This window comes from Didymella exigua (genome assembly GCF_010094145.1).
Source record: "Didymella exigua CBS 183.55 unplaced genomic scaffold M421scaffold_41, whole genome shotgun sequence".
In the NCBI taxonomy this organism is placed as follows: domain Eukaryota; kingdom Fungi; phylum Ascomycota; class Dothideomycetes; order Pleosporales; family Didymellaceae; genus Didymella; species Didymella exigua.
This window is the reverse complement of record NW_022984815.1, coordinates 38915-48522: the sequence shown is the minus strand read 5'-3', so window position 1 is coordinate 48522 and position 9608 is coordinate 38915. Positions and strand designations below refer to the sequence as shown.

At 44.5% G+C, this 9608-nt stretch overlaps 3 protein-coding genes across 3 annotated transcripts; all 3 read left to right on the top strand.

Moving 5' to 3' along the window:
• Nucleotides 1-380: 380 nt before the first annotated feature.
• M421DRAFT_73186 (uncharacterized protein) lies at nt 381-1152 on the top strand (the record flags this gene model as incomplete). Its single annotated transcript, XM_033596943.1, has 3 exons — nt 381-584; nt 651-917; nt 970-1152. 3 exons carry the CDS (start codon nt 381-383, stop codon nt 1150-1152), a joined length of 654 nt encoding a protein of 217 aa, XP_033444400.1.
• A 429-nt stretch (nt 1153-1581) lies between these two features.
• M421DRAFT_403724 (uncharacterized protein) lies at nt 1582-5310 on the top strand (the record flags this gene model as incomplete). Its single annotated transcript, XM_033590267.1, is given in 6 exon segments — nt 1582-1995; nt 2060-2194; nt 2273-2489; nt 2547-3798; nt 3817-3920; nt 3974-5310. 6 exon segments carry the CDS (start codon nt 1582-1584, stop codon nt 5308-5310), a joined length of 3459 nt encoding a protein of 1152 aa, XP_033444399.1.
• A 2336-nt stretch (nt 5311-7646) lies between these two features.
• M421DRAFT_424977 (uncharacterized protein) lies at nt 7647-8124 on the top strand. The gene is made up of 2 exons (XM_033593932.1): nt 7647-7860; nt 7930-8124. Exons 1-2 carry the CDS (start codon nt 7792-7794, stop codon nt 8041-8043), a joined length of 183 nt encoding a protein of 60 aa, XP_033444398.1. The 5' UTR covers nt 7647-7791; the 3' UTR covers nt 8044-8124.
• Nucleotides 8125-9608: the final 1484 nt, after the last annotated feature.

Below are 9608 nucleotides of genomic sequence, written 5' to 3'. Positions count from 1 at the left end.
TCTTCTATATATCGTACAAGCTCCTCCTCTTGTTGTAGGGTGAGCTTTTGTTGTGCAAGAACCTTCTCTTTGTGCGGACGCGTCTCACCCCTCCACGTGCGCGTCAACGTTGACCGCACAATACCATGCTTTTCTGCTATTTTAGACCATGGAATAGCATCTTCGGATACAAAAGTATCACACTCTGCAAGCGCTTCTTCTAATCCCATTGCGTTGCGTTGTTGTAGAGCTGAGATAATAGAGCTGTTTTGGTGGTTCGGCGCATCACGCGAATCCGCGCATCACGCGCACGGACACGGTAGTCCCGACCGTTCTTCGACAGCAATCTCCCAATTTTTCTGATCCAACCCCCGAAATACCACACTTCAATCAATTACACCATGTCGTCATCAAAGGAGGCGCAGGCGCTGACCCGCTCAGAGTTCTGGGATGACCGGTATGCGAAGGCTGATGGGGATAAGCCGACGCATGAGTGGTTTCGCGCTTTTGATGCGCTGGAGCCTTTTTTTGAGAAGCATCTTTTCAGCGTAAGGGGAGCTGAGGGGAAAGGCCAGAGGGTGCTGCATTTGGGGAGTGGGGATAGTGTAGGTTCTCCTTCTGCGTTCTCTTTCTGGGGTTCTAGGACTCTAGCAGGATTAACCCATCACCAGACCGTTCCATACGACCTTCTAGAGCGGGGCTACACAAACCAACTCTGCATAGACTTTTCTACAGTAGTAGTCGATTGCATGAAGTCACAACACACTGACAAGCCGCAAGTAGAATGGAAAGTTGGTGACGTGCGGGACATGACTGGAATTGATACCAAATCTGTGGATATTGCTTTCGACAAGGGTACGCTGGATGCTATGATATACGGCAGTCCGTGGAGTCCGCCTGAGGAAGTCTTAGAGAATAGTGGGAGGTATATTAATGAGGTAAGTCTGGAAGAAAAGGGACAGGTGGAGAACAAATGCTGACCGCGATGAGGTTTTGAGGGTCCTGAAAGACGACGGTGTGTTTCTTTATATCACATACCGGCAACCGCATTTTATCAAGCCGATTTTGAATCGGGCAAATGAGTGGGATCTGGGTATGGAAGTCATGGGTGATGGGGATAGTTTCGAGTACTTTGGCTTCGTTCTCAAGAAACACATCTCAGCTGCAAACTAGGAACGCGCTCGAGTAGTCTTGATCAAATTTCAAACGTTGTATCTACATGCAATCTCTTGTCCTTTGCAGATAACGTAGTTCACCGAGCGGCCCGCCTCACCAGAGTCGCGACTACTACATGACTTGTTCAGGGGAGTGGTGCTAAGGATAGCATCGTGGTCGCCTGAGGAAGCGAGCGCACTCGTGGGCATTAACTACGCCGGCTGGACGTTCCAGGAGCCTAAAACGTATGACAAGGCTTGCTCACCTACATCAGTCTTATCGATGCGACTTCATCCTTGTACAAATGAAAGAGATTTGAAAGATAGGCCAATATGCAGGCCCGGAAGACTCGATTATTTTGTGGGTGTCTCGGTAAGAGACCCCGCACACCGAAAACATTACCGGAGACAGATGACTGGAAAATTACAACGAACGCCTCAGAACTGTATGTCTCACGAACCAGTAATACGAACTGCACTTAGGCTTACATCGCAAAGCAAACTTAAGGGGCATGTGATACCTCCAGACGCTGCTGAGGCCCTGTCTCTTGCCGGAAACATTGCGTCCCGCTCATCGTCCGTCAAGCTGAGCAAAGCGGACCCGCTGAGTGCTGCATTTAATCGTGCATTCTTAAACCTCCATGAGGATCAGAGAATAGCCTTGGAAAAAACTCAAGGACTACAAGAATTGTTTGAGCAATTGAACGCTTCAAACGAGAAAAGCAAGGAGGAGTCCCCTTTCCGCCGAGGCGTTCAAAAACTTGGTCCTGTTTTGGCAGTGTTGGGCGGCAGTATAAGTCTTGCGACTCCGCTAGCTGCGTTGGATCCCATTGCCAACAATGCCTTCGGTATCATTCAATCCGTTATGACAGGAAGATGGTTTCTAGGGTACCCATGGAAGCTTCGACTAATGGATATTGTTTTAGATTGCTATAGGAATCTGTGGTGCGGAAGGAAAGTTCCACGAAGATATCCAAGCAATGCTCCAAAGAGTTCCTATAATCGAAAGATGTGATGACATCTGGGATTCAACACGATCTCCGAAGTCGCCCATATTCTCAGTAAGCCATTTTTTTCATATTCCTGTACACGACTTGTATTGATCAAGAACAAAGAGTGAGACTGACAAGAAATCCCAGGTCCTAGTACGCATTTACACAAACCTACTTGACTTCTACTTTGAAGCCATGGGCGTCTTGAAGGGTGACAGTTTCTTCATCAGTTTGCAAAAGAGTCGCTTCAAGCAAAGGCTACCGGAAATTATTTCGTCGTTCACAGACAATGCTGACCAACTCGATAAACTTCTCAACGTGGAAGCACTTGCTCTCATTCAAAAGATCGACGACGACCAGTCTAGTATCAAACGTAAGTACCTCATCCAAACACAAACACAGAAGCTGACCTAGTCCATAGTTCGGATGCTTCTGAATAGCAACAGCCAAAATAAGGAGGTCGAGTACTATAACTCCTTCCAACAGCGAGCCGACGAGGCCTGCACATGGATTGTTTCGACGGTCGACTTCCGTGAATGGCTTGAAGATCTCAACGACGGACGTTCAAACCCTTCTTCAAAGTTCTGCATTTTGTTTGGGAATATGGGATCCGGAAAAACTGTAACGACTGGCTTCGTTGTCGACTTCCTCGTTTCTCATCCAGCCCTGTCGGGGTCATTGAAGCCATTTGTCTGGGTCTACTACTGTAAGAACGATAACGAGACCAACAAAGCAAGGAACATATACCGCAGCATCCTGTCGCAGATTCTGACGCGTATGGTGCAACTGAAATCCAGATTCATGAAATGGTATAAGGAAGCGCAGACCAAGAACAGTTTGGTAGACCCTACGCTAGACGATAATGCGCTGCGCGATTTTTTGGTCAGCGTGCTTCGAGGGTTTTCTCGACGACTTTATCTTGTCTTGGATAGAGTAGGCGAATGCGACTACGACAATCGCGATCACATTCTCCAATCCTTCGAGAAGTTCGATGAGCATGGAGCTCCGGTCATTGTATTTCTTTCCTGCCGATACGACGAATCTATCAAAGATAGATTACCGTCTGGGAGAAGGATACTCCAAATGAACGCTTCACTGGACCGGGACCACATCATTGCTGCCTTTCACGTCAATCACATCCTGAACCGACAGCCAGAGGAGATCAAAGAACCCATCATAAAAGAGCTGGCGAAGAAGGCGGAGGGATCGGCAATATGGCTCAAGATGGTACTGGAGTACCTTAGACGCCCTCATCGAAGCGAGAACGAGATAAAGCGTGTCCTTCAACGCATGCCATCTCCGCAAAGCCTGTCGAGGTTATACCATAAGTTGTTCGAAGCTGCAATAGGCGGAAACAGCGACGCAGCCAAAATTGAATATGCTCTCGAAACTTTGGCTGTATCTGGACGTTTGCTCACCCTGGACGAGCTCGCGTGCGCGGTAACACTTCGAATAGAGGAAATGAACATTTCCAGTCTATCTGATCTGGAAGAATGTATGGAGGACTCTACCGGGCTACTCGAACTCATCAGTCCTTTCGTCAGCATTATGAATACTGCTGGGGGTGCAATCGTACGCATAGTGCATCAATCTCTGAAAGATCTCATCGTCGGAGAACCTCCGGCAGATTGGGGATCACATGGTAGTGTCACATCAGCGAACATGAAGCAGCGGTAATCGAGGCTTCACAGCAGCTTGTTGAAATGCTGTATCAAGTATCTGCTTTTGAGCGATCTTGAGGACAAAGATCTGTTTCCTAAGGAAAAACTGGAAGCAATGGAAGAACAAGCCTATGGTAAGTTATTGATCCACATCTAACGCCGCACTCATGACTGATAGCATCGAAAGATTTGGAGTCTCTCGGTCACTTTGATGTGTACGTTGATGAAACTCAGGCGGATGAACCACGAAGCCCGAGCTCGTCCGCTTCCGGGAAAGTACAGACGCGGGACTTTGACCCCGAATTAGCTGGATTCGTCAAGTTCTTCACCTACGCTGCATGCTATTGGACGGAACATCTCAAGCAATGTTCACCTGACGCTCTCCCTAACGTCTGTGATGTATCCAAGCTTGCACGCCATGGCTCTTTGACCCTCCGAAATTGGATGGAGACCTACAAGCGACCAAACTTGACGTCGTCTCCACAGCTTAACCTGGATGTGGAAGAATTCGATGAGATTGTTCTAGCGACTCACTTTTTGGAATGCATATTCGAAGACGACTGTATTGGGGAAGAATCGTCCGCGAAAGCGGTAAAATGGGCTATGCAGTCTGGAGATTTCACCGCAGTCAAAATTCTTCTTCAGAGTAAATCTCTGGAAAACAAGTTTCGGAGTGGCTCTCTTCTATGCGAGATCATGACTATCTGGAAGCATAGAGAGTCTAAACAGAGAACAGTCGAGGACAGGTGGAAGGAGCTTCTTGAGATCCTCGTTTGCCGTTTTTTCAATGGCGGCGCCTCTTCCTATGACTGGGCCAACACAATTCTCTGTTCTGCAGCCCGGCAAGGTTGCCTGCCTGTGATCGAAATACTATTCGAGAAAACTAAGGAGAAACCCGAACTGACCAAGGCGCTCCTGGCAGAAACTCAAAATGATAGTATGTACCAATCAATTGGTGAGGCAGCATTTTGGGGCCAGGCAGATGTCGTCCAATATTTGCTCACACAAGACTATGTCGACATCAGCCCCTATCTACACCACCGTGTCAACTCGAAGAACCGATCTGGGGGGCCTTCAGGTAGAAACGTTCTACACTGTGCTGCCAGCTCTAGGAACCCGGACATTGTCCGTAGTCTTGTTGAAAAGTTCCCTAGCGGCGTCAATGAACAGATAGAGAGCGGAGATACACCGCTACATATACTGGTGTTCACTTGTCCCACAAACGTTGAAGCGGTACGAGTTTTGATCGAAATTGGCATGGCGGATGTAAATCTCTCTCCCGGTGGAGAATGGTATTCACCCTTGCGGACTGCCATACGCGCTAAGAATGTGGAGGTGTGTCAACTGCTCGCATCACATGGAGCACATGTTGATGAAGCTATCGAATGCGATCAAATATCCGGTTACCTGATGCTGAAGGATAGCTTGGAGGATGCCGAGACTTCTCAATGCATTCTGAAAGTACTGGCCTTAGCTTCACAATCGGAGGCATGTAAAAAGTACCTTAGCATACTGAAGGACTGATGGTGGGCAGAGGGATATGGGAGCTGGGAACTACAAGCGTTATATGAAGTTTGGCAGGTGGTTGGTAGCGCCCTTATCAAGCAGTAGCTTTATTAACTGGTCGTGGCCTTTGAGTGAAGCTGCCTGGAGCGCGTTATCGAATTATCTACCTGGCGCATTGACGTTCGCGCCCTCATTACGGTAAGCAACAGCTTTACTACCTGCTACAAACGACAAGACTGCATGACATAGAACAGGACATGTTTTCACCTTCTCCGGAACCACAGGGGTAAATTGACGCGTTGCATCAGTGCAGTCGAGCCAGCGGCCAAGATGTTCCAGTATCTGCAGCGCTGCTAGAGTGTTGAATGTACCTTATTAGCAGGTCTCTAATTGCCTTTGCAATATCACGTTTTAACTAGACATACACGCTAATTACTAGAAACTTACTATACTAGAGGAGCAGACAATTGTCTAGTATATACTTAACCTTAATTTGCAAGGATTTGCGCCCTAGCTATGTAAGGTAGCAGATATAGCTAATAAGATACTTAGTGTGCATAGTAAAGAGCCTGTTAGTAAACTATAGGCTAGCAGGCTTATAATGCGTTTAGATAAGCTTAAAATAGCCTTTAATTAAGCTAAGGATAGATAGAGGATACTACAGGAAGATCCTAAGATAATTAGCGCGTAGTTTAAGCTAGTAAAGGATACTTAAGTTAAGTATAGTGTTTGTAATAATAATATGTATAACTTTAATAAAACTAGGTTCTAGATAGGTTTTACTTTGTCTTTAAAGGTTGTAACAGGCTTAGAGAGACGTGCTTAGCTAGAGCTTGTTTAGCTAGGCAATTGCGAGTGGGTTACTGTTATCTAGAGTATCTGCGCCACTAGGTATGCAACCCCACCTTTTATTATATACAAAGGACGCGTCTATATCTCTGCCTAGTATAAGGAGATAGATATACCCTATAATTAGAAGCTCTTAGTCTCTAAGAATAGTTAGATAAATAACACACTTAGCCTTAAGTAGTTAAAGCACTTTAACACGCATAAAAAGATGTATTAGGTAGGAGTATATAGGTTGCTTATCTTAGATAGCTATAAGAGCTATCTTAACTAGGAGTTTAAAGACTATTATCTAGAGAACTAAATCTTTACTCTCTATATACTACCTTACTTATTGTATATCCTCTAGCTACTTAACATAGTCTATTTCTTACTATTAAAGTGTAAGTACTCCTAATATATTTAAGACTTAGCACACTAACACATCTTCTATATTAATAAGGAAGGCTTCCTACATCAGGAAAAGTTTTTCGAAATCTGGCCCAGACTGGCCGTTGCTGACAGTCGTGGCATGGTCGTGCAACGGCTGTTCAACGGCCCCAACAGCCCTAATTTGCGCCTAACAGCCCTAATTTCGCGCCAACATTGCTAACAGCTAAAACGCTAAGTGCCTATATATAATAAACTTAAAACAATGTTACAATGTTGTTGCATAGCTACCCTTAGTTCTGCTAACGTACTCTATCACTAAGCTAGTTATATCACTAAACTAGTTAAAATCTCTTAGCGCGCCCAACTTATATTGCAGCAACTTAAATTACTTACTATTAAACAGTAATCTAGCGTACTGTGTGCTTTTATTAGATTTAGAATCTTCTTCTGTATCTTTCTAACACGTTTGAGCGTTGTGCCCTATGCCTCTACAGTTTCTACAGCGCTGTTAGGCTAACTAGGTCCTTTCTTAAGTACCTGCACTACAAGTCTTCTTTGATAGCTAAGCTGCTACAGACACCTCAGCAGCTACCTGTGATGCTGCTGGGCCATACTCAAGTGTGCTGCTATGCTGAATTTGCTTTCGCTTGCGCGACTTTCTCCTAGTTATAACTACTAATTACTCTTTAAGCTTAGTAATGCGAGCAGCTTACAGCGCGTTTTAGTATAGTATTAATTTACCACCTTTAATAAGCTAAGGAAGCTAGCCTAGGCTGTAACTAGTAACTAAGTAAAGGAGTTATGTACAAGCTTTAACTAAGACCTAAACTTATGTATATTGCTTAGAGTCCTTAACTGCCACAGTGTCTCTAGTAGAGGGGGTGCTAGTAGGGTACAGTGTTGCACCTTAAGGCAATCTAACACTACCTGCGCATTAGTAGGGACTAGCCCTAATGCCTTAAAGGCCTTCTAACAGTTAGCCTTTGTAAACATGTTAAGAAACACGTCTCTAAAGGCTAGAAGGAAGCCTTCCTTGTTAATGTAGAAGACGTGTTAGCGTGCTAAGTCCTAGACGCGTTGGGAGTACTTGCGCTTCAACAGCGAGAAATAGACCACATTAAGCGGCTAGAGGATGTGTGACAAGTGAGCTAGTATATAGAGAGTAAGGATCTTGTTATCTAGGCAATAGTCCTTAAAATCCTAGTTAAGGTGGCTCTTATGGCTGTCCAAGATAAGTAGCCTGTATCCCCCTACCTAACGCGCTCTTGTATGCGCGTTAAAATGCTTCAACTACTCAAGGCTAAGCGCATTATTTGTCTAGCTGTTCTTAGAGACAGAGAGCTTCTAATTGTGTAGTATATCTGTCTCCTTGTACTAGGCAGAGATGTGGATGCGTCTTTTGTAGATAATAAAAGGTAGGGTTGCATATCTAGTAGCGCAGATGCTCTGTATAACTGTAACCTACTCCTAATTGCCTGGCTGAACAAGCTTAGGTTGAGCGCGTCTCTTAGCGCCTGTGACAACCTTTATTAACCCTATCACGCCTATCTAGAACCTAGTCTTATTAAAGTTGTGCATGTTATTATTGTAGATGCTATACTTAGCCTTAGTACCCTCTACTAGTATAAACTATGTGTTAATTACCTTAGGATCTTCCTATAGTATCCTCTGTCTATCCTTTGCTTAGTTAAACACTATCTTAAGCTAATCTAAATATATTATAAATCTTATAGCCTAGAGTTTACTAACAGGCTCCCTACTACACACACCTAACAGTTTATTAGCTATATCTACTACCTTACACAGCTAAGGCGCAAATCCTTATAAATTAAGGTTAAGGATATATTAGACAATTGTCTACTCTTTAGTTATAGTAAGCTTCTAGTAGTTTGCGTGTACGTTGAGTTAAAATAGAGTATTGCTAGCGCGTTTAGAGAGCCTGTGTTGGTTAACGTTGAATGCAGCAGCAGCAGCCCAATGGCTCTAAAACTGTCCAGTATTGTAGGCCTAGAGAGCAAGCTGCAGTCTCCCTTTGTGTTGAAGCAATAGGTTTTAATGTTGTTAAGACATACTGTGAAGTGTAGAGTTGTGTTAGTCTTGGTAGATTTTGACTAGTTTGGTGATAAGACTGGCTTGGTGATAGAGTACGTTAGCACTAGTATTAAATATTCAAAAAATTGCGAAATTTCATGCACAGATAGAGCGAAATTGTAGCTTTAAAATAAGCAAAAAATTATTATTGTAGGCCTACTACAACGCAAGTTATAGAGCGTTAAAGGTTTGTTTATTAAAGGTTTGTGTTTGGAAGTTGCGACAGCACACCATGGCAGCTGCAGCTGCGCCAGCACACAATGTATCAGCTGCAGCTGCAACAGCACACGACGTAGCAGCTGCAACAGCACACAACAAAGCACCTGCTAACAAGCACACACTGCAGAACAGGCAGGCCTAGGTATAGAATTCTTAGTTTACCTACTATTCTTGAATAATATTCTTGTATTTTCTAATATTCAGGCTGCTAGAGCCCTAGCAAAGAATCTTAACTTAGTGTCTTAGTAAGGAATTGTCAGATAAGAGCGAGCGGCGAGAGGTCGGATCTGCGCAATCGAGCAGGGACCTGTCGTGCAGCCAATCAGCAGTTGCCAGGTCGATTAGGCGAGACCTGGCAACTCCTGATTGGCCCGCACACCGGCGGCCGCGAACAGCGCTAATTCCCCCCCACTTCAATCCTGTAGCAACCAGCACAACGCGACGGCAAAAACACCATCGCTACGATCATTAATATATCATTATACCACCTAAGATCTTGTTAAGCACATACTCTAGCTTATAGTATAAGAATCTAACAATTAAGAGTCTTACTACTACAACTAAACTACTGCAACCTTACTACTGTAACTAAAATAGCGCAACTAACATACTACAACATAATAACAGTCCTTAGGGACTAAGCTGACTAGACTAGCTAGCTTGCGTAGCTATAGGCGAGATGCCTGTTGCACAACATCTAGGACAAGATTAACCTAAAGACAACTACACTACTACTATTAAAGCTACTCTTGCTAAGGGCTCTAACTATTACTAACTATGTGCTAGCT

Coding starts and splice junctions, on each gene's coding strand:
- M421DRAFT_424977 (XM_033593932.1), top strand. CDS start 7,792: ATGCTTCAACTACTCAAGGCTAAGCGCATTATTTGTCTAGCTGTTCTT. Junction 7,861..7,929: donor GAGACAGAGAGCTTCTAATT/GTGTAGTATATC, acceptor AATAAAAGGTAG/GGTTGCATATCTAGTAGCGC.